Source organism: Dipodomys merriami, unplaced genomic scaffold (genome assembly GCF_024711535.1).
Source record: "Dipodomys merriami isolate MVZ:Mamm:240054 unplaced genomic scaffold, mDipMer1.0.p SCAF_42, whole genome shotgun sequence".
In the NCBI taxonomy this organism is placed as follows: domain Eukaryota; kingdom Metazoa; phylum Chordata; class Mammalia; order Rodentia; family Heteromyidae; genus Dipodomys; species Dipodomys merriami.
This window is the reverse complement of record NW_027205826.1, coordinates 5459839-5485513: the sequence shown is the minus strand read 5'-3', so window position 1 is coordinate 5485513 and position 25675 is coordinate 5459839. Positions and strand designations below refer to the sequence as shown.

Sequence of the window (25675 nt, the reverse complement as noted above, 5' to 3'; positions counted from 1 at the left end):
TTTGGGGCTAGATAATGTCCTTGAATCCCAATTTACCTATCTATAAATTGAAAATAATTGGATATGGTCATGTCTTTAGGTTACTTAAACCACCACATTATTGTTAGACACTTGGTATGACTAAAACCTTCTTATCTGGTAGAACAATCTGTACTGAATGATTTTTTTTTTGTTTCCTTGCAATACCTCACATTTTCAGCATTGCAAAGGGGTCACATTTTATTTTGTATATAAGGTATATCACATTTAGTCACCTGTTGTATGAGAAAAATGTTAATATTTCTAAAGAAATCCATTAAGTATGAGAACAAAAGATAGATTTTTAAAGCAACAATTAACAGTTGATACAAAGTTGACAGTTCAAAGGGAATAATTTATATGTTATTACACAGAAGGTTTCCCTTTAAAGGAATACTCTTTATCTAAAAAAGTGGACCACATACTGCAGAATGTGGTTTCCATGGCAACTACCACATTTTAAAAAATATGCACAGAACTACAGATATACTTCTACAACTGGATCATTCTTAGAGAAATATTTTTCTTATTTCTTCCTATATATTTTGTTTTATAAACTTACTTTTCTCCAGGATGAGGATCAAGTTGAATTATTTATACTAGCTCAATTATGGGTGTATTTATTGCTTTTAAAATAATTATAATTTTTGAGTGCCAAGCTGGAATTATACAAAAAATTATGTTCTACCTTTTTTAAATCACTTTTCTTATACTCTATTCTAATTAGGTACATAAAAATACATATATTAATTTATATAGCAATAAATAAATAAGCATATTATTAAATTTCTATGTAATGCTATGATACATATGATAACAAAATAATATATTCCCATCAGTGTTTCTATGTCACATCAATTTGAAAAACTCTAAACAACCCAGGATTTAGTTTTAGAAAAACACAGACTTCCTCCTCACAAGCTCTTTTACATTGCCCAGTTAGGAAAACTTCTGTATTTCAAATGTACAGAGTTTTTGAGCTATCTTAAATACAACAGTTAGAATACTATAAAATATCTTTTAAAAATAGAAAATTTTAATGTGTGGTTTTATGAAAAGTCTACCCCCAAAGTCTTATTTCTTTTTTGCAAAATGAAAGTGAAATATTTAAAGTTTTTCCCACCAAGCTTCTGATATCTAAGGTTAAACTTTGTACACTACAAATAAACCCACTTTACAGAGCACATTTTTTCCACTATTCCTCTAGTACAGATAACTGGGTACATGAGTAGATACACATCAATATTACTGTGTACACAGCCAGAGCACCAGAATCCATTCAGGTGTGACTGTGTATGTCACTAAGGAAAAGAGGGGAACAAGAAGAAGGTGGCATTATAGCAACAGCATCATTAAATTGGGGAAGTACAGTTTGCATAGTTGATATGATCAAAGAAAAAAATCATTACCCCCTCAGAACAAAGTAAAAATGTTAATAAACAAATATTGATGATGAAATAATATTTTGATTATGCAGGTATGGTATGAACAATTTTAATACATGTAGAAAAATCTCTTACTCATGTAATGAAATATCATTTGATTTAATATAGCTAATAATAGGATTTTTGTTTTTATGAGCATATATTTATATTTTTATTTTTTATTTTTTGTTTTAGTAATTATTTTTTCTAATAATTTTTCATATTATAAATATAGAGGGCAAGAGAATCTACATAGAGAATAATACACTTGGTAGTTAATATTAGAACATTAACTCAAATTGTTTCTAGTCTAAACTATGTTTCTAATTTTTACTTCTAAAGAAATTTTGGAAGTATATGTTTGTTATTAAATGCTTCCTTGAATATTTTAGAAACTGAAGGCATATAAACAAATTAGAATCAAATGTTTTCTATAGGAAAATGCTACCAAAGCTCAAAGACAATGCATAGGTAGGTGTAACCAATAATGGTCAGACTATACACACTATTGAACTTTCCCTTTGGGTAACCTTCAGACTAACACTGAAAACACACACACACACACACACACACACACACACACACACACACACACACACACACACACACACACACACACACACACACACACACACACACACACACACACACACACACACACACACACACACACACACACACACACACACACACACACACACACACACACACACACACAGTTTATAAATGGAGATTCGTTTCCTTTTAGGAAACTTTATTTTTAGGTAGAGAAAATAAGTTTCACATTTTAGAATCAGTGATAGGTACAGCCTCATAGGTACAACCTTTTAATGTGAATTCACATAGCAAAATCAAGATAACCCTTCTCTTACAGTGCAAAAATATGTTTAATCATGATTAGAAACATAATTCTCACGAATCAAAAGCATTTAAATGCCAGTGTTATGCAAGATCCATAGTATATACACAAATACTAAGTTTAATGTATTTTTAAATATCATTGGTAACTTCCTCCAAGGATGTTACATTTAATTCGGATAATCCTGAGGGTGGTACATAGTAGCTGCTGCTTATCCAGACACCTTGATCTGCCTGTACTTCAATAGGTCCCATAACTAACTAAGATGGTGAACCACCTCTGGGTGCTCTGTAACAGCCACACAGTATTCATACACATCACTCGAAAATATAAAATATCAAGAAATTTATAAAAGGTTCAAAGAATTAAAAAAAGCTAAGAAATTGAAGAACCCACATTCTATTTTTGTTTTCTAATTCCATAGAATAAAGTACAGACATCCTTTCATTATATCATGGTGCAAAGGCAAAGCAAGAATTCCACAAAGAGCTGCCATGTTCGAAGAACCTTTCTAAGATATTTACACATTTTCTTTATATTAAAAATGTGACTGAATCAATTAAATCATTCTCCATGATAAATTCAATCAGAGAGTCTGGGTAAAAAGAAATATTTGACAACAACATAATAATTTCTACATGTGTTCATTTCTACTGGTCTAGACGCTTTTTCTTAGACATGATCTTAGGTAGAACCAAACAACATCTATGAAAATGATAAAACTAAATGTGCATTTTAGCTAATTATCACAACATATATATATAGCCTGACACTGAAAAAGTACTGTAACAAAAATGTAATACATATACAGAATATACAATGAGGAAACTACAATGAGGAAAATTATTATCTTTAGATTTTTTACTGTTTTTTTCTATAAAAGGTATATTTCTAAAATAAAATCTATTCTTAATAATTATAAAACATATTTCCCAAAGGAAGTTCCTAGTTGGCATTTTTCAGCTTAAGGTAGATAACTATATAATAATGACTCTGTCTTATATATGTAGAAGCTGATAAGAATAGATTTTTAGAATATTATCTTTATTTAGGAGTGTGATGAAGAGGAAGCAAACAAAGCCATAACATATAGAGTAGATTTTACATTGGTCCCCTTTGGTTAAGTACTGCTGAGTCCTTTTTACAAAATGGCTTCCATTGCTAAACTGAAACAGCCAAAGGTTAACTGAAAACCAAATCTCTCTGGAACTAAAATTTTTTAAAATATGCAGTCTAATATTTAAGATTCATGCATTTGTCATTAAACAACACCTTGATTTTTTAATGAATCTTCTATTATGAAACCATACATCCATTTTTAAAAATTTGTGAATAATTTCAATATTCAAAAGGTACTATACATTGTTATTTAGGCCACAAATATAAAGAGATATAGTCTGAAAATCTAAGACTTACCTAAAGAAAACTTTGAAGTTATAGCCACATTGAATAATTAAAGATAAATACAAATTATTAGCAATGAGGTAGGCATAAGACTGTCAAATATATAATTTATTGGTAAAAGGTGTATTCTCTAAAAATAATTAATTACACCGAACTATTTTCTTTTTGGCCAAGAACGCATTTAGCCTGTTTCTATTGCTTACTGGAAATCCCATGACAGCAATTCCAATTAGTAAAACGTTCCAAGAAAGATACAAAAATAGGGGAAAAAAATCCTAAACTAAAGCATTTGAAAAGATCATATTATTCTTAAACTTAGTATTTCAATGAGAACAAATCCAACTAACAACAATATTATGTCCTCCCTGTGGCTTAATTATACATTGAAATTCTAAAATTTCTCCTTTGTTATGATTGGATGAACCGCACCCTATATGGTAGACACGGCATATGCAAAAATCACAAAGATCTCCTCTAAATTTGGCCTTCACTGGTGGCAGCTTTCCCCAAAAGCACCAAAATAATGGAAAGTTAGGTAAACTAATGAATGTTATTGTATCCTTTTATTTGATTTTATTATGTAAACAGATCCCATACTCTCTCAGATCCCACCTCCATTATGGTGGAAAGACAATGGTAGGCTTTACCATCATGTCTGCAGGAAAACCTAAGAGTTTGAAAATATTTTATGGCTAGAAGTTAAAAGAAAAACATATCATTTTTAATTGCTCTCATGAAGTTGATGGCAAAAGTATGATGAATGTTGATTTAACAGGAATGACTTGACTATTCCATTATCATGACGACCACTACAATGACCATTGTTTAAGCAGACCACACCATAAAACAATCAGAAAATATTTTTCCTATAAATGCATATCATGACAAAGAAAAGGCTATACTGAGCATATTCATATTGTACCAGTTATTCCTCAAAAATAAAAGACAATCCAAGGTCAAATGAAAAATAACCAATAACTCCCACTCTTTGCTTTACCGCCACCCGCTCTCCACTAAAATAATTAACATCGTATTCAATTAGCACTATTTTTACATCTACATACTTATAATTGTTTAAACACATAGCATAATAGAAAATTTATTTTGCTATTTGGAAATTATATTTTTTTAGAAAGAAGGATTAATAGGGGAAGAAGCTTATCTGTGGTGTGGTTAGTATGGTGAGATTTCAATGGGAAAAGAGTATTTAGAATTAGTATATGATATGGTTTTATTAGAAAAGAAAATTATCTTTTTATTGTTGTCAATTGCTCTTAAATGTTCATTTAATAAAATTTCACAGCAATCTCAAGAGGATAGACTAAAGGCCCTTGATTATACATACCCTAAAGAATGTTTTATACCACAAAGACACATACCCAATAAGATTTTTTTTTCATCTGAAATTTATAAAGATAATTTTCCATGCTGACAGTGCACATTTCATCCATAAGTTTGAAGAGTCAAATGCTACCACAGCTGGGGGTTATTCTGCCAAATGGCTTCCAACAGGGACTACAGAGATGGAAGCTAGGAGGCATGTGTACGTGCATGCAGGAAAAAGCAACAGACATGATGGGAAATAGCCCTTCTCTGGAATCATTTTTATCAATTACCATCTGAGTGATCTAATCAAATATAGTCTCATGACAAAAAGCAACACTAGGAAGGAAAAGCAATATTAAACAGCTGCTTGATTACCTACAGAGATTAAAACAAAAAGCAAGGAGAGAGGCTGATATATTCTTAGGGATTTTCTAAGGCTGAAGGGAGGGGTAAGGGGCAGATACCTTAAAAAAAATCATGAAAGGAACTGAGACAAGATTATAAAAAAGAGGCCAAGTTATAGCGCGCCATGGGATTTTTAATCTGGCTACCTGTGGTTTCTCTAGTTAAAGCCTTTATTCATCTCCAAAATGGGGAGTGGGGTGTGGGGAGAAAACAAAAAAATCACATTTTATATCAGTTTTACAAATGATCAAACAGCGTGCATCAACAAGAATAAGAAAACACTAAACGCTGATGACTTTTTAAAAAATAGATTCCCGTTTTATCAAATATTATTGATAATTACCTGTGCATCTCGCTTCTTGAACTCTTGAATTTGCTTTTCGTGCTCCATATTGGCAGCGCGAAGCTGTTTCTCCAGGTTTTCAATTTCCCGTTCATGGTCTCGGACTAGGCTATCCTTCTCTGCGTTATGCTGCTGTAATAGGTGCGTCTTCTCCTGTTCATGCTCCAGCTTCAGCTCTACTATCTGATTGGACAATGAGGAGGACAGTTCATCAACAGAACATCCTTGTCGTCATGACAACTCATGTACAGCTTAATTTTTCTTTAATTTGTCTAAGTTGAAAATGTTATTTTTGCGTCATTATTACCTCACCCTTGAAATACCCTCATTCGATGGGGGGGGGGAGGGGGATTTTTATCCAAATCTCCTAATATTCAAGACAGTTGGACATATTCAGGAAATTCTCTTGCAATCTGTTGACACACATGTCTGAACCCTGAAAAAAAATTATGTTGAATGCTACGTTATTTCCTCCCCAAGAATTCGGGTATTACTGATCAGCAATGGTTGTAAACGGTTAATACTCAGCATGCACTGCTTTTTGCTTAATACATACATGTAAAAAGCAGCAATTAAATCGGTCAGTTTTCTTTATGATTTTCAAGTGAAAGATCTGAGCTAAATACGCATCTGGATTATTGTATATACAGTTGTCTTTTAAAAAATAAAATGATAAATTTCAAAGCTCTATTATCTCGTTGTCAGCTACGGTAGACCAATATAAACAGATGTTATGTCTTCCAGAAGGGCACCTGCTGTGCTGCAAGCCTGCGCCATGATTTCATAAAAAGCATTCTATTCTCAGGATCCTTTCCCAGTCCACTCCACACTGGAGACTGTGACCTTGGCCAGTCTTAGCCTCTCCCTGCTAGACTGAATGGCAGCCGGAGACCAAGGGCCTGGTTGCCGCAGCTTTGATACTAATCCTCCCAGACTGCACAATGGCACCCTACCTGGCCTGCAAACTATAGCCAGCCAGGCTGTCTTTGAAGCAGGTGATGAATAGGGGACTGCAGGAAGCCAGCTTCCCCAGTGAACTCCAGGCCACACAGCTGCTAAGAACAGTCACTTGGATTTTTCTTCAGTTTTGGTGGATTTCAGGGGGAAAAACTGCTGTTATCTAAAATATGTTGTGTTATTTTCGGCGTGAGAATCCATCTTCAAAAAAGCTAACAGTAGGAGCCTGCTCCAAATCGATCTTGTTTTGTGCAGTGCATCACCAGACTACCTTATCTTAAAGCTATAGCATTCATTTCTCCTGCCGTGCCAGCTGTACAAAATCTCAGTAGTTAATTTGAAATTCTTATCCCCTAATTGCAAATAAAGAATCAAAATATAAATTAAACTTGATTTAGAACCTAGGTTTCAAAGCATTTCCTTAGTGTGATTTTTCTTAAGAGTTGGAAAATAACCAACAAATTACCAAACCACTGAAAAGTGCACTATGCTACTTTAGAAGAAAAAAAGTATGCTAACTCTTATGTTATGGTCTACTCTTACCAGAAAAAAAGTATAAACAATATAGAAATATGTATTTTGCATCTAACACAAACGATGTATTCTAGTCACTTTATTTAAAATTTAAAGAATTTCCCTCCATTTTATACAGAAAAAGAACATTAAAACTTCTTCTAATATATAATCTACTAAGTAGTAAAGAGTTCTTTGATTATTATAATAAATATGTATATTTTATCCTATGATTTCAGCCACTACAATGTTAACCTCAACAAAAGAATTTTCAATTTTATTATTATTACAGTATTTTTTTAGGTAGCTCAAATATATGAATTATTGAACTGGGTGATTTTTAGTTTATGGACATCATATTGTTGCTACTACCAAGTTATATATTGCTATACTGTTATACTATAACTTATCATAATAATAAATTTAAAACTTTAGTCAAGATCATTTCACATTCACTGAAAGAAATGGAAGGCAGAAAGTTCTATTGAGATTTTCCAAAGCCTCAAAAAAAAAAAAGAAAGAAAGAAAAGAAAAAAGAAAAAAAAGGAGGGGGAGAATTAACCTGATCTAAAATGGACAGAATGTAAAATATTTTACAAGTTACCAAATGACCTTTAATTACAGCTAAAGAATTATAGAATTTTCCTCCCCAAAAGACATGTGCCTAGGACTAGATGTAAGATCATTACTAATGATGCTGCATCATTTTATTACCTAGTAATAGTGTATTTCTAGCCTGAGTAATTTGAAGGCTTCTCTTACCTTGCTCCTGTTCACATTTATTTATTCATTCCATATTGGTGAATCCATTGTAAACAAGATGGCTGAGGGTAGTCTGTTTAGTCTAGCACTGGACTAACTTCTGAATGCTGTAGCCCCTTTTTTATCTCAACTGAGGTTTCCTAACTGTCAGGACCTCTGCTAAGGTATCTTCTCTAGATAAATGGCAGAGTTCAGATCATAAGCCCAACTGTTCTGGGCATATCTTTTATTATTATTATATATGAAATTATACATTGTAATAAGAGATTTCATCATGACATTTCCAAACATGCATATAATCTGTCCTATTACTTTCTTCTACCTCCTCTTCCCTTCACATAAATTCTTTCCTTTTCACATCCTTAGTAGTTCCCATTTTACTTTCATGACCATGATTTGTTTTGCTTTGTACTGTTTTGCCAAAACTTCCATCAATGAGAGGAAACATGCAATACTTGATTTTGTGGCATTGGCTTATTACAATAACTTGATGATCTACGGTTCCATTTAGTTTCCTTCAAGTAACATAATTTTAACTTTTTTTAATGGCTGAGTAAAACTCTAATGTGTATCTATAACATATTTAATCTATTCACCTATTCATGTCACCTAGGTTGACTTGATAATTTGTTTATTTTAAATAGTATTATGATAAACTTGAGTATATAGATACCTATACAGTTAGCTGATTTCCATTCTATTGGGTGCACACCAGAAGTGATAAGGCTGATGAAATAGGAGTTCTACTATTTTTTGAGAAACTCATCCCCAGCAAAAGTAAAGAAGTTATTTTTACCTACATCCTCATCAAAATTTGTTAGGTTTTTTTCTTGATGGATAGTCAAATTTTGACTGTTAAAGATGTTAAACATAACATGCATTTGTTATGCATTTGTACTTGAGTTAAAAAGTGTCTGCTTGACACTCTGAAAACATTACAGGATGGAATAGGAGAAACCCTAGGTCTCCTTGGCTCAGGCCGAAATTTTCTGAATAGAGACCCGGAAACACAACAAATCAAAGAAAGGTTGGACAAATGGGATTGCATAAGGTTGCAGAGCTTCTGCAGGGCAAATGACATAGCTAGCAAGATCAATAGAAAGCCCACCGATTGGGAGAAGATCTTTACTAGCCATACAACGGACAAGGGTCTCATATCTAAAATATACTTGGAACTCAAAAAATTAAACCACCCAACAACAAATCCTCAAAGAAACAACTGCCCAATAAATAAGTAGGCGAAAGACTTAAAGAGAAACTTCTCTGAAGAAGAAAGAAGGATGGCCATTAGACACATGAAGAAATGTTCAACATCCCTAGCCATAAAAGAAATGCAAATCAAAACAACATTGAGATATCACCTCACTCCAGTTAGAACAGCAAAAATCAAGAACTCTAACAACAACAGATGCTGGAGGGGATGTGGACAGAAAGGAACCTTACTTCATTGTTGGTGGGAATGTAAACTTGTTCAACCACTTTGGAAAGCAGTATGGAGGTTCCTCAAAAGACTTCACATAGATCTCCCCTATGATCCAGCAATCGCACTTTTGGGCATTTACCCAAATGTATACAAACAAGACCACACTAAAGCTACCAGCACAACTATGTTTATTGCAGCATTATTTACCATAGCTAAGATATGGAACCAACCCAGAAGCCCCTCAGTAGATGAATGGATCAAGAAAATGTGGTATATATACACAATGGAATTCTATGCCTCCATCAGAAAGAATGACATTTCCCCATTTGTTAGGAAATGGAAAGGCTTGGAAAAAATTATATTAAGTGAAGTAAGCCAGGCCCAAAGAAACATAGGTCCCATGGTTTCCCTTATTTGCAATATCTAGTATAGGTATGAGTCAAGCGGAAAAGATCAGATAATGTGATGTTAGGAAAACGAACCCTTAAATATGTATTTTAATGTTTTCGTTTCTTTCTTGCATGTGTTTCTAACGCATTTATAAGATTATTTCTTTGTTGCTTTGTATGTCCCTCCCCCACAGTGTAACCCCCGCTTTCACTTTATTTGATGTCAGTATAACATGTGGAGGAGAGGGGGACAAACAAGTCGTTTAAGGATTCAGGTGGACCTGTTGTAACAAGGAGAATTACAAAATGTCATGTCAAAGCAAGCTTTACAATGTCGGAGTGGGGGGGGGGAGGGGGGTATGATTGGGTGGGGGGGAAGGGGGAGGCTGGGAAGGGAGGTGAAGGGTAAACAAAGGAGGAGGCTGCAATGCTTGGTAAGAAATGTATGCATTATCCTGCCAATGTAATTGTAACCCCTCTGTACAGTATGTTCTCAAATAAAATAAAATTAAAAAAAAAGTGTCTACTTAATTGAGATCCCATTTATTTATTGGATTTTTTGTTATTTTTGTTGAGTTTAAAAAAAAAACATGTTCTAGAACTTATCCCCTATCAGATGAATGAACAGCTGGTAAAGATTTTCTCTCATCCTGAAGTCTTTCCTTTGTTCTGTTGTTTCTTTTGCTTTGTAGAAACTTTTTAGTTTAATACACTCTCATCTTGTCTTATTTCATAAGGTATTGGAATCTTACTCAGAAAGTACTTGGTCTGTCCTTGAAATGTCCTCCCAAGGTTTTCCTGTAGTAGTTTCAAGTAGCTTTATGTCTTACACTAAACTCTTTTGTTTGTTTCAAGTTTGTTATTTACAAGGTGAAAGATAGGGATCTAGTTTTAGTACTTCTACAAGAGGATATCTAGTTTTCCCAGCAATAGTTGGTAAGCAGGCTTTTTTGCACATATGCTTTGGGAACCTTTATACAGAGTAAGATAGAATTATATTCTTGGGCTTTTTTTGGACCAACTGGTCTATGTGCCAGTGTGCATGTGTACGTGTGTGTGTGTTTTGGATTGTTTTGGCTATTCAAGGTCTTTAACGCTTCTATAGGACATTCAAGATTTTTTTTTCTATTTCTGTGAATAATACCCATGGAACTTAACTGAGGACAGCACTGAGTTTGTGTATTACTTTATAGCCATTTAAACAATATTTATTCTGAGATCTATGAATCCTGGAGATCTTTATATCTCCTGATATCTTATACAATTTCTTTCTTCAATGCTTTAGTTTTAAGGTCTTTAACATCTTTGATTGAGTTTATCCTAGGTAATTTTTTTTAGGTCATTGGGAATTGGATCACTCTTTTTATTTCTTTTTCAATATGTTTTTGGTGTATAGCATGGTAGAATTATAGCAGTAAATACATCCAGTGGTAGGCTTTTTTTGTTGGGAGTGTTTTTAATTAGCTTTTCAATCTCATTGCTCACTATTGATCTAAATTATTTGTATCTTCTTGATTCAACTGTAGTAGGTGATTTGTTTCTAAAAATATATTCATTTCTCCTATACTTTCTAACATATTGGAGTTTAGGTTTTCCAAAATATTGCATGATTCTCTAGATTTCAGTCACATTTTTCATCTCTTATTTTATTAATTTGTCTTCTCTTTCTTTGGTTAGTTTGGCTAAAGATTTGTCATTTTTTTTTCTTTCAAAGAACCAAATAATTGATTTTTTAATATTTTTATTGTAAAGATACTGTACAGAGGGGTTACTATTACCTGAGTAAGGAAATGAATACATTTCCTATTGAGCATTGTTACCCCCTCCTTTGTTTTTTCCCTACCATCCCTTCCCTCCTTACCTTCCAAACCTACCCCCCTCGTAAATAATTATTTTATTGATTTTTTTAAATAATTTTCTCATGGTTTCCACTTCATTTATTTTAGCTGTGATCTTTAACATTTCTTCCCTCCTACTAATTGTGCTTGGCTTCTTTTTGCGTTTCTAAGACCCTGAGATATATTGTTAACTTAATTATTTGAGATGTCTTTGATTTTTTAATACCAACAGCTTTAACTTTCTGAGAACTGCTTTCATTATGTTATGTTTTTTCATTTTCATTTGCTCCTAGGTATTTTTTAATCCCTCGCCCCAAGCTCTTATTTCTCCAATTACCTTTTGATTATTCAAATGTGTATTGTATCTTCATGTGTAAGTTTACATTGATTTTTATCTCTATTTTTATTACATTGTGGCCAGGTAAAAATATAAGAAGTCACTTAATTTTCTTGTATTTTTTTCTTTTTGCTTATGTGGTGCTGAGGAATCGAACCCAGGGCCTCATGCATGCAAGGCAAGTGCTCTACCACTGAGCCACCTTCCCAGCCCATTTTCTTGTATTTTTAAAGCCTCTCTTTAGGTCCTAAAAATACGATCTATTTTGGAGAGAGTTCTATGGGCTGCTGAGAAGATTGTGTATGTTTGCACATACTACGTAGAATACTCCACAGACATCTGTCATCTTCTTGATCTACATTTAATTTAATTGTGCATTTTCTTTGTTGCTTTTTTCTTTTGTCTGAATCATCTATGTTTTTATATCCAGTAGTATTTGGTGTGAAACTTTTGTTGCATGTTTTCAATTACTATATCCACCTAGCGGAATGTTTTCTTTTATCAATATAAAGGGAACTTATTTTTTGACTTATTTTGGTTCAAAGTCTTTGTCAGATATAAGTGTAGATATTTGTGCTAGCTTTCTGGTTCTATTTGCCTAGAAGATCTTTTTCTGTTTTTTCATTTAAAGCCAATGTCTTTTCTGCTTGTGCGATATGTTTCTTGTAGGCAACAAATAGTTGGATTTTGTTTTTTGTAATCCCATCAATTTGGGTTCCATAATTAGAAAATTAAGACACTAACTTTCAGAATTACTATTAAAAAGTATTACTATTAAAAAGTATAATAAAGTATTCATTCCTTTCATTTTATTGTCTGTAATGTTTGATGCTTTCCTATTCCTAAATTGTTTTTCTATTAATTTAGTGAGATTAGTCTTTTGCTTTCTTCATGGTTGTGTTTATTTTCATCTTCTGTGTGCCAGATTGCTTTAAGAATCTGCTGCAATGCTGGCTTAGTGATCATTCATTCCTTTAGTTTTTGTTTATCATGGAGGGTTTTGTATTTCTCTCTCAATTACGATGGATAGCTTTGCTGGATATAGTAATCTACCTTGGCATATTTTATTTTGTTTGTTTTTCAGGGCTTGAAAGCATATCATTCCATTACTTCCGGCCTTTTAATAGATTCCGTAACTATAAAAGGATGTGGAGAGGTTCTTTTCTGGTTTTGTCTAGTGTTCCAAAAACTTCCAGTGTGCCTAGATGACCACTTCATTCCTAAGACTTCGAACTAGGCTTTATTTGTCTACAGTTTGTATATTACCTCTTTCTATCCCTGTGATGCATACATTTGGTATTTTATAAAACATTAACATACAGTACAAAGGAGGCTAATTGTTATATATCTATAGCTGCATACACTGTACATTTAATAAGTTTACTCTTTATCTTTTATTTCATTCACCTGTCTTGTTTTTATTTTTGTTTCTGTTTTTGTCAGTCGTGGGGCCTGAACTCAGCCTGGGCACTGTCCCTTAGCTCTTCAGCTCAAGGATAGTGCTCTACTACTTGAGCCATAGAGCCACTTTTGGCTTTTTCTGCTTATGTGGTGCTGAGGAATCGAACCCACTGCCTCATGCATACAAAGCAAGCACTCTACCACTGAGGCACCTTCCTAGCCCTCATTCACCTGTTTTTGTGGATTCTTTGTAAATTTAGTCAGAGTTATCCTATTATCCACCCCCTTTTTAGCACTATTTTATGGGTTTCATTATGTTATACTCATTTATAACCATATTTCAATCTTCATTTCCAAGTATTTTTCCCCTTCTTATGGTTTCCACTTTCAACTCATATCATAGCATTGCATATCATCATCATCATCATCATCATCATTATTATCATCATCATCATCTTCTTCTTCATCATCTTAGGCCTAGATTGAAAACATGAGTGAAAAAAATATGATATTTTGTTTTTTGAGATTGGTTTATTTCACTCACAATGATGACACAAGTTCAGCAATATTGGTCTTTTAATGATATTCCAAAGTTTTTGCATATTCTTTTTATACTTTAAGTTTTTTCCTTTTATTGCTATCTCAATGTTCTAACTCATCTACCTTGCCTTCAGACGTTAACATAATACTTTCTACTTGGTCAATTTTATTGGTGACACTTTAAACTGAGTTTTTATTATGGAACTTTTTCATTTCCAGAATTTCAGTTTGATCATTTTGACATTTCTATCTTCATTTCAACATTTCTGTCTTTATTGAGGTGACTCAATTTCACTCTATTTTTAAACATATCATTCAGACTTTGTTCCTAAATTCTGCCATAGTTCCACCAAATATCTTATAGCAGATGGCTAGAAACATCCTTGTGAAATCAAATGATTATTCTTAACCTAATAGTCCTCATGGCCACAAGAAAAACAAATTATTACTCAATTTCTCCTTCCTGAAACATTCACTATGGCACATCTGAAATCACACTTTCTTAGTTTTTCCTTTAACCTTACTTCCTGGACATTCTTAGCCTTTTTTGTGGCTTGCTACACCTTTTCCCACATCTAACTGTTGGCTTGCCTCTGAGCTTAGACTTGGGACTTCTTGCTACTCTCTTTATTAATGTTTCTGTGTCTAGCACCAACAAGCATCTGATGGCTCAGTTAGAATTGTTTCTTCTAAGTTTCATCTGAACTCCTGTATTGCCTCATAAAACATTTCATATCCATTGACAAGTCCTGTCAGCGAATATGTACCAAATCTGTCCTCATACCATTAACCTTACCACTCCCAACCATGGTAGGACTTAACAGATTTGAAAATTGTCTCTACACTAGCTTCTCTGCTTCCTCTCCAACTTTGAGTACATATGATATCCCACATAGCAGCAAGAGAGATCTTTCTAAAATACAAATTAAGTCTTTCTTCAGTGCTCCCATGAATTCTCATTACATTCTGAATGAAAGCCAATTTCCCCTCCATAGTCTGTAGCACTTAATATGATCTGTTGTGTCTGACCTCAGCTCTTACCACCAGGAGCTCAACCACTAGCTCACTTTACTCTAGCAATACAACAAACAATTCCCACTGTTGAGCATATTACTTTCTCTGCCTTGAATACTCCTTCCTCACTTCAGGTTTTGTATGATGTACTCATCTACTTCAAATCTTAATTCCTGTATCACAATTCAGTAAAGTTTGCCATTGACAACTTATCTAAAATAGCACCTTATAAAATCAACCTTATATGTAATAGTCCTTTCATTCTCAGAAACTTTACACTGCTTTGTTTTTTTCAATACAATGAATACTACTTTGCCTTTTCTGACAATGTATTTTGAAAGAGAAAACTTCTAAGCATCTGAAACAGTTTTTAATACAAAGCATATGAACTATAAATATGCATTAATGAGTGGAGAAGGCAATGTATTTTATATCTTCATACTACAGCCACTAAAAAGAACTGCCTCATCTTTACTCAATAAATTCCACTATAAATAAATGTGCCACTTATTTAAACTACATAACAATCCTAGCTCCTTTCTTTCCACCATAAAAGGAAGAAGAGGCTCCTTTCACTAAGAATCAATGTCCATTCGGTGACTTCAAGCTCTTAACACTTTGTCTGAACTCATGTCCCAAGCCTGGAGCTTTATTGCCTGTGACTGTGATTCTGGCATTTTTAGCTAACAACAAAGAACAGGATACTTAAAGTCTATCAGACCAATGTGTGACTGGTAACAACTGAATAATTAAAAGATGCCTTGGGAGTCATTAGATTAAGAACTTAGGAGAAGAATGAATGGTATGGAGTTAAGGATTACAGATTATTATAAATTGGAGGGTCTGGGGATGTAGAACAGTGGTAGAACACTTACCCAGCATGCATGAGGCTCTGGGTTCAAACCCTAGCACTGAAAATAAATTGAAAAGGAAAGTCAAGCAAATAGATTTTTTCCAAAGAACTAAAAGATGAGAAGAACAAGACAGAGTGAAAACATTCTACTGGTTGTACAAGAAATTATACATGTCCAGTAATCAATAAATCACATGAAATCTATTTTGAGAAGATTTTAGGGAAATCCATAACTTCATACTCATTAACTATATCTGGACATCAATACCGAAGAGAGATATTGCCAGTTCAGTCAGATCATCATGTGACAAACTAGTAATAATTCACATTTTCATTACCTCTGCTGTTCATATAGTTCCCCTAATACAGCAAAGGAGCTTGCTTTCTATCTCATGAAGGAAATCTTCAGCAGTAAAAAGGTCTTCATAACAAATGGGGCAAGTAAACCAGGCCCAAAGAAATATAGGTCCCATTATTTCCCTTATTTGCAATAACTAGTATATGTCTGAGACAAGCGGAAATGGTCAGATAAGTTGATGTTAGGCGAAATGAACCCCAAGATAAGGATTCAAATGTTTTTTCTTTCTTGTTATTGTTTCTAACATATTTATAAGATGATTTCTTTGTTGCTTTGTATGTCCCTCCCCCATGGTATAACCCGTTTTCACTGTATTTGATGTTGGTATAATTTGGGGAGGGGAAGGAAAAAAACAAATTGTTTATATAGGGATACAGGTAGACCCATTGCAACAATGAGATATACAAGACATTATGTCAAAAAACAAGCTACAACTTTGGCGCTGGGGGGGGGTGCAGGGGGACAGGGGGGAGATAGGAAGGGATGGGAAGGGGAAACAAAGGAGGAGGTAACAATGCGTGATAAGAATTGTAACCCCTCTGTATGGTATTTTTACAATAAAAAAGGTCCAAAATTTCAAATTACATAGCTTTTATCAAATGATATCCACTTATTATATCCAATGTAGATATATACAATATTGATGTTATTAACTGGACATTGACAATACATTCTAGTTAGTCCACTTTGAAAAAAAAGAAGGTCTTCATAGCTATGGAAGATATACAAATGTCTGTGCACTGTGTTCTCCTTCCCCCTCACAAGTTGAAGCAGAGGCTCTCTGCCCCTCCTCTCCTTGCCAGTATCTTCATGTATAAAGACATGCCCACATGTCCCCACCTTTACAAGACTACATGCCATTAAGTTTCTTCCTGATTTCCTCTCTCTTGCTTTCTGTTTCCTTATCCAATGTACACTAAATTGTCTAATTTTAGAGACTTATTTACAAAGGAGAGAACTAGGAAACATGCGCTATCTGCTTTTCAAATATCTCAACTAGTGTTAAAATTCCCCACTTTTGCTTATCTTGCATAATTACTCTATTGTCTCTGCCACTGTCTTTGCTACTACAATATTTTGTTTCAAATAATGGGCATTTGTAAGAGGTTTGTGCTGGAGTATTTTTTTTCTCTTTTTTTTTTTATTGTGAAAATACCATACAGAGGGGTTACAATTACATGGGCAAGGTAATGAGTACATTTCTTTTTTTTTTTTTTTTTTTTGGGTCCGGTCATGGGGCCTGAACTCTGGGCCTGGGCGCTGTCCCTCAGCTCTTCAGCTCAAGGCTAGCGCTCTGCCACTTGAGCCACAGCACCACTTCCGGCTTTTTTCTTTTTGCTTATGTGGTGCTGAGGAATCGAACCCAGGGCCTCATGCATGCAAGGCAAGCACTCTACCACTGAGCTACCTTCCCAGCCCCATGAGTACATTTCTTATCAAGCTTTGTTGCCTCCTCCTTTGTTTCCTCTTCCCATTCCTTCCCCTCTCCCCACCTCCCCTGCCGAAGTTGTAAAGTTCGTGTTTTGACATAACATCTTGTATTGAGTATTTTTATCATCACTGAAAATTAACATTTATTCTTTATGGAGAATTTTGACTACTTGTGTATCTGTTAAACTGCATTTCTCTTTATAGGCTTTGTAAAAAGAAAAGATATAAAGAATACAATTAAAAATGATACGAAGGGATTGCCAAAAAAAAGTTTCATAGTTCAGGAAATCGTAGCATGCCTGGTTGGTTGGCTGTTTATAACATGAATGAGATTTATGAAAAGACAACTAGAATTATCTTTTTGTTCCATTGGGTTATAAAGGAAAGAAACAGGAAATCTTGATGAAAGCTTGGGCTTGACAGGATATTTGTGTATTTATCTCTTGTGTTTGATGTTTTTTGTTTCACATCTGCATACTTTATGTATGCTTGCCTTTTGGCTACAGTATTTTAAGTACTACTTTGCTTTTTCCTACTTCTTTACTGTTCCTGCCACAATGCTTTCTGGGAGGGACTCAAAAATTAAAAATGGAGAAGGAAACTGAGGCCCATTATCTCACAAATTGTGCATTTCCTCTAAATGGCAATGCTTTCATCATAAAATGTGAGGATTTACTAGGTAAATGCTTCTGAAAGTTTCCACTAATGTGCCTCATAGCAGCAGTAAAAATAGAGATTACTTTCTAGGAGCATCTGAGGGCCAAGCCAAAACAGCTTGTGTATGCTGAAAGTTTTTGCAATGTCTGATTTTTTTTCTTAAAAATTCACATGCATTTTACATTTTATAAACCAGGAGAGTCTCTCAGTTTTTATATGAATGTTGCTCAATAGTAACACTACTTTCTTCTTTACACAATCTTTACAAAATCCAAAATTTTAAGACTTGTATGTTTAGTCTTACTTATACTACAAGTGCTCACAGCTTCTGGAATCACCTCATCTCAGAATGAGAAGCAAGAGCTAGGCGACCAGTCCTTTGCTAGTGAGATTCTCTATTTATATTTAAGAAAAAGATGAAATGATAGAAAAATGGTCACATTTAAATCTGCATGGTAACCGAGAGTAGATGAGAAATTGAATAGGTAGATAGCCAAGAAAATGCAGCTACACAGATGTGTAAGGAAAGTCAGCCCTGGAACCACAGAAATCAATTGTTGAAAAGTCAAACCTTTGTCAAGTGTGGCGCTGGGACACTAACCTAGCAAACAAGAAAGGCATAGAATCTTGATCTGGAAGTGACCTTTGTCAATGGGACAGCCCCACAAACTCCCAGTATCACAACATGCCCCACAGATACTTTACCATGCTCACACTGAGGGATTTCCTTCTCACAATACAACTAACTGTACCTTACCTCATCCTGTAATAAGAACAACTTTGAAACAATTCAAACTATTTCTCACAATACCATCTATCATCTACACACAAGCTCAATTTCTGCCCCTGGACACTGAATACATTCAGTGCAGTTAAGAGCAGGGGTCAGGCAGGATGGAGGTGGCTCATGCCAATAATCCTAGCTACTCAAGAGGCTGAGATCTAAGTATCATAGTTCAAAGCCAGCCCAGGCAAAAAAGTGTCCATGAGATGCATCTCCATTTGGCCACTAGAAAACCAGAATGGGTGCTGTGGCTCAAAATGTTAAGAGTGCCAATCCTGAGCAAAAAGAGCTCAGGGACAGTGCCCATACCCTGAGTTCAAAGCCCATGACCCATGGGGGGGTGGAGGGGGAAGAGAAGGGAGAGGAATGGAAGGAAAGAGAGGGATGGAGAGGGAGAGAGAGAGAGAGAGAGAGACAGAGACAGAGACAGAGACAGAGACAGACAGAGACAGAGAGAGACAGAGACAGAGAGACAGAGAGACAGAGAGAGAGAGACAGAGAGAGAGAGACAGAGAGAGAGAGAGAGGGAGGGAGAGGGAGGGAGAGGGAGAGGAAGAGAGAGAGGGAGAGGGAGAGGGAGAGAGGGAGAGAGATAGAGAGGGGAGAGAGAGAGAGAGAGAGAGAGAGAGAGAGAGAGAGAGAGAGAGAGAGAGAGAGAGAGAGAGAGAGAGAGAGAACATGGTTATGGCTCAGGTTCTTATCTAATACCTACTCATTGGGTGTGACCTAATGCATTACCTAACTAGATGGGCTTCCATTTGTACCACTAGAATATGAGAACAATAAAATACTGGCAATTGCCTCACAGAGCATTGTAAAGATGGAAAGAGGCTAAAAGCATGTTTTTAGAGCAGTTCCTGACTCAGAGGAGGAACTGAGGCCTGTGGCTTATTAGGATTATTGTCACAGAGACCAAACAAGCATCCTGTCTAAGAACACAGACTTAAGTTTAAAAATAAAAGAAATTCCCAATTCTCTTGAGTTTTCTCCTAACCAAACAGCCTATTCCTTTAGTCTTCCAATACACTTCTAGAACTTACTTGGGATTCACCATTGAGTATTTCCCAAGTTTGTCAGCATTTTGCTTAAAAATGTGTTAACCAAAATTAACTTACTCCTATGTGCCTTAAGAAAAACAGACTAAAACCATCTCAATTAAATCTCTTGTCCCATTGTCCCACTGTGTTCCCCTTGTCTCTGGAACTGTCTTCCTGCCTGCTATCCTCATAGTTTTGCAGCTGATTTTCTAAACCAAAGCATAGCATTGTATATCCAATCCTATTAAGTGTAATCACCTTAATTTCAGCCCGCATGAAGTTTCAGAAAACGGAGGTTATTTTTAATCCTACATTAAATTACCCCTCTGAGCTCTAAATATCCAGAAACTTGACTTTCAAATCATTATCCAGTAACTCCCAGATAAATAAAATCGTATTCCAGGTTGAAATGAATCTTTCAGAGATGGCCCTTTAAGCTGACACATAATCACAAAAAAGTGTCAAGATCCAGGCCCTATTTTCCCACATTGCCTTCATGAAGAGCCTTAGCAGATGACTCAACGAAGGACTGATAGACTGCATCCCCACCTCATTCTGTATGTACCAGTTTAGCAACTTGGTTCAAAGTAAGAAGTGAGTTTAAATTAACTGACTTTGATTTTAGTATATTCATCTCGACTTGTAGAGATCACTGTTGAATACTTATTATTTCTCATGATTAAATTTCACAGTTAAAAACCTAAAAAATTTGAAATGAGTAGGAAAATATTGCTTCAATTAATAAATTGTTCTGTTGAAAAGATTAATTGAAAAGTTTATACTACTATCAAACCAATAAATATGCTCCTAAAGTAAACTAACATATTCCTGCTTTTCACCTGTCTTGAGTGAATTACTATCTAGGGTCTTCATTCTCAGAGTTAACTTGAACATACAGTCTTGCAATAAAAGGAATATATATATCAGTCTGCGATATCTTTGTGTTTCTTAAAATTTCTCATATAACCTACATTTGCATCATATATCTCTTTTTCATGAAAAGAAACAACAAAAAATTTAATACAGTACAGTATAGCTTCTACTGATACAATCAGTTCTTCAGTGAATTCATCAATTTTTCTTATGGAGTTAAGTATTATTGACAAAGTTAACACAGGTAGGTTATAAAATCTATCATTCTAAGAAAAGCCTATGAAACTTAACATGCTTCCAAACAGACTGACATGAAAGGTTGTTTACAGTAAAAGAAAAAAGTAATGTTATTACAGAGTGAGATGTATAGAAAAATTATTCCATGATTTAAACAATAACAATAATGATTGATATTTCTGCCTGATCTTCAAGGTTAAGGATAATTGAGCTAGAGAAGGTAAATATTTTTTTTACAACTCAGTAAACACGCCAGTCTTTTCCAAAAGCTGAATTTATTTATAATTCCACTGCTGATATAGAAACTGCTAATTTCAATATATTTTCACCAACCTCAGAAGGTAATTACTACTTATACTAATTTGAATTTTATTAACAATATCACTGACAATGTTTCTATTTGGGCTTTTCTCTTTTCTGCTCTTTTATAGGAACTAGGGTTTGAACTCAGGGTCTTACATTATTGCTTTTTTGCTCATAACTGATGCGTTACCACCTGAGCCATGCCCCTACAGGTTCTGAACTGGAGATGAGTCTCTTAGATTGATCTGAACTGACTCCAGTGATTCTCAGATCTTAGCTTCCTGAGTAGATACGATTATAGGTGTTAGCCAATGATCCCTGGCTCCACCTGGTTTCTTAATTAATTTCTTTTGTGTGTTTTTTCCTTTTGCTAGGTCAATTATTGGGACATTAATATTTATATTATTTAAGCACTAATTATTTGTATTCATTACAAATGCATTAATTTAATAATCACTTTCCTACCATATTTGCTATTAATATTATTTCTTCATTTTCTTAAAAACTTAAAATAATTTTTATTTAATCAATTACATTTAAAGTATACCTTTTTATACTGTATACATATGTAAACCAATTTTATAACTAATTATGGTAATAAAAAAAAGTAAATGAGGAAAAAGAAACACTCTAGTCATATGATTAAACACTACTTTAAAATTATACTTATAAATTGTATATGTATATGTTATATGCATATGTTATAATATTTCTATGTAATTAGAAGCATGGTTATTACTATCTATTATTATAATTAAATAAATTATAACTATATATTATTATAATAGCATTATATTTATATACAATATGTCAAAAGCTGGACTTAGGCATGGTTCAAGCAGTAGAGCACCAGAGTGAGCGAGCTAAGCAAGCACAAGGCCCAGAGTTCAAGCCCTAGTACTTCCAAAAAAGGGGGAGATAAGGGGAACTATCTACTTCATTCTTAAATTATCCCATTTTTCCTTTAAAGAATCTGATAAAATAACTCATTGCACCAGCTTTTGCTGTTAGGAAAGCTGAAGTTACACAGATGTTGGCACCTATAAAAATAATCTCCTAATGCTTTATCTTTTCTTTCTTTTCTTCTCTTTTAGGCTTTTTCATCTCTTGCTTATTTTATACTGTATATAAACTGTTTGAGTTTGCATTCTATTTACTTAGTCCAAATTCAAAAAAGTTGTGAAATAAAAGTGGGTTCACTTAGGAGGTGGAAAGAAGGCAAGAAAAAAATAACAGAAAATAAATACAATAAAACATGCATTATAGCATATATGCTATATATAGCTATATATATGATGAATATGGAATATATGCTATATATAGCTATACATATGATGACTATATGATGAAACTTCTATGTACAATTTAACCTATATCTATAAAATGTTCTATACATATTCTATTATTTTGTAGCATTTATACCTTAATGTTTTAATTATTAAAATAATACATGACACATGCACCTTATAAAATTTCAAATAAAATGGTCTCAATCATCATATCACCAAATTCCTAAGTTAAAGGAGATAGTAAATATGAAGTTTTCTAAACTGTAACTTATTCCCCTTATCAGCCTATCTTAGAATTTTGTCTATGTCAGTACCTAGATCAGTCTTTCTAATAAGGTCATTTTATTACATACTGTGATGTCAGCATGCATGATTTATAATTTGTTTTATTTAGAATTTTTTCATTACTACAAATAATCCTGACAATGCATGCAAACACACATCTTTTGCACCTGTGGAAGTATTTCCACAGGAGTCTGATTTATTCCTTCCCTTCTTTCCCACTCCTCTCAGTATATTGATACTACTTAAGATTCCACATCATTGCCAAGTGCTGGTCGTTCATGCCAATAATACTAGCTATTTAATAGGCAAGACCTGTAGGGTCACAGCTCAAAGCCAGGTCATGCTGCAAAGTCTGCCAGATTCCAACTCCAATTAGTCAGCAAAATGCTGTACTGGAGACACAGATCAAGTGATAGAACATCATCTGTAAGCAAGAAAACCATAAGACCCTGAGTTCAAGCCCCAGTACTAGAACACAAAAGAGAAAATGTTCCACAGTAGTTAGCTTATGACTTTAAGCATTTCCCTATATTATTCAACTTTTTTTAAAAAAACTTTTTATTTTTATTTTTATTGAAAAGGTGATGAGCGGGGGGGGGGTTACAGCTATAATAAGTAAGGCAGTAAGTACATTTGTTTTTCATCATTGTTACCCCATCCTTCATTATCTTCCACTTACCCCTCCCCATTGCCCTCTGAAAATTTCAAAGTCATTTGTTTATCTGAGTTTTGATTAGAAGAGTTTTCTTACAATAAACTTGAGATTGTAAGTATAAAAAGAGAAAACCAAATTAGGTAAGTAAAAATTAGTAATACTTAAATATTCTGGGAATAAACAAGAATATATATTTTAAAAGAAAATAAAAGTGAAATCAACCCCAAGATATGACACAAGAGGTCTTTCTTTGTTGCTGTTGTTTTAATGTAATATATAATTTTTTTCCTTTGTATGTTCTTCCCCCTATGGTAGATCCCCTGTTGTCACTGTATTTGATTTTGGTACCCGGAATCTTGTATATACATTTGTCTAATTTGGGGAGGGGAAGGGGAATAACAAAATGCTGGAACAAGGACACAGGATGACCCATTGCAACAATGATACCCACAGGACATTATATTGGAAATGAACTTTACAACTTTGGGGGAGAGGGAGGAGTAAAGGAGGTGGGGTAACAAGAAGAGGGTAACAATGCTCGACAAGAAAATGTACTCATTACCTTACTTATGTAACTATAACCCCTCTGTACAGTATCTTTACAATAAAATACAATTTTAAAAAAATAAAAAAGAAAATATTTTCCTAACTAAATAAGAGACAGAGCACTGAGGACAAAATCGAATCTTTTCCATCATAATCTGAGTCATCTTCCCCTCACTCCTACAGCTGGAACCTGTCTCACTCACTCTACCTAACCTGTTCTTACTGTCATTTTGCTCCTTAGAGGCATCCAGCCTCCCCTCTTCTATGGATGTGTAGAATAGAATACTACAAAGCATTCTTCCACAACTGCTCCTTCCTCACATTTAGGACTCTACATAAATTCCAGGGCTTTGCTGCCCACATATCCAATCCACCTATCCAATGCTGCCAAATCCTCTACATTCTTTGTGTGGCATAGTCTATGAGCACTCACATTTCTCTCTCTCTCTCTCTCTAGCTTTTTTTTGCCATTCCTGGGCTTGAACTCAGGGCTGGGGCACTGTCCCTGAGTTCCTCTTGCTCATGGCTAGCACTCTACCACGTGAGCCACATCCCCAGCCCCAACATTCATATTTCTATATAAATCTTTCTACAAATTTGCTTTGTCATTTATCCTAACATTAATTGCCTGCCAAAATGTAGGCTCCAGGAGATAAAGAACTAAATCTCTCAAGCCCCTGTTTGCCCCCCCCCCCCGTGTCAGTAATGGAACCTGGCATATTAGGTACCCAACACTATTTCTTAAATAAACATATAAGTCCAACTAGGGGTCTGAAAGGAATAGAAGAATTCGAGAGTCACAATAAATAGTTCCATCAGACATTCATATAAACAAACTGTTAAAATAGGTTTCAGTGTAATATTAAAACCCTGATTCTGAATTTTATTAAAATAAATCTTTTAATGATTTCAAATACATTGGTAATAAAAGATTTTAGTTTCATTATGCAGAGATTTTATATAAAAAGAGGTGTTTGAAAGAGGGATTATTCATGCATGAAAAATTAATTGGTATCTAAGAATGAAAGGCCAACCTGCTGTTCATATCGCTGTTTGACATCCTCTAGCTGCCAGAAAAACTCCTTTGATTGTTTCTCACGAAGAGACTTGGATCTAGTTAGATCTGCTTCCACTTTTTCCATCTATAAAATTAAAAATCAAATTAAAAAATTTGAAAAAAAATTATATTGCATATTTCAATTTGTCAATTAATTAAAATGACATTTTAAATGCTTCAACAATCATAATGAGCTGTAATGAAATACATCAGTTTATTTTAGCACATTTTAATAATTTAAGGATGAAATTAAAATTTCTATATATACCTTATATTCTAATATTATAATAATGTAATGGAAATACATTAGACATTCATATATTTATTAAATATGGTTTTAGTAAAACCTTGATATGC

At 34.1% G+C, this 25675-nt stretch overlaps 1 protein-coding gene across 11 annotated transcripts in view; it reads right to left on the bottom strand.

The window, feature by feature from the left end:
* Cep112 (centrosomal protein 112) overlaps positions 1 to 25675 on the bottom strand; it is a 350152-nt gene that overhangs the window by 176444 nt on the left and 148033 nt on the right. For all 11 annotated transcript variants that reach the window (XM_069993124.1, XM_069993126.1, XM_069993125.1 and 8 more), the window contains 2 exons: positions 25296 to 25403; positions 5780 to 5962 (listed from right to left, as the gene is read on the bottom strand). In XM_069993124.1, the coding sequence (XP_069849225.1) occupies positions 5780 to 5962; positions 25296 to 25403 (291 nt within the window). The remainder of the gene's footprint in view (positions 1 to 5779; positions 5963 to 25295; positions 25404 to 25675) is intronic.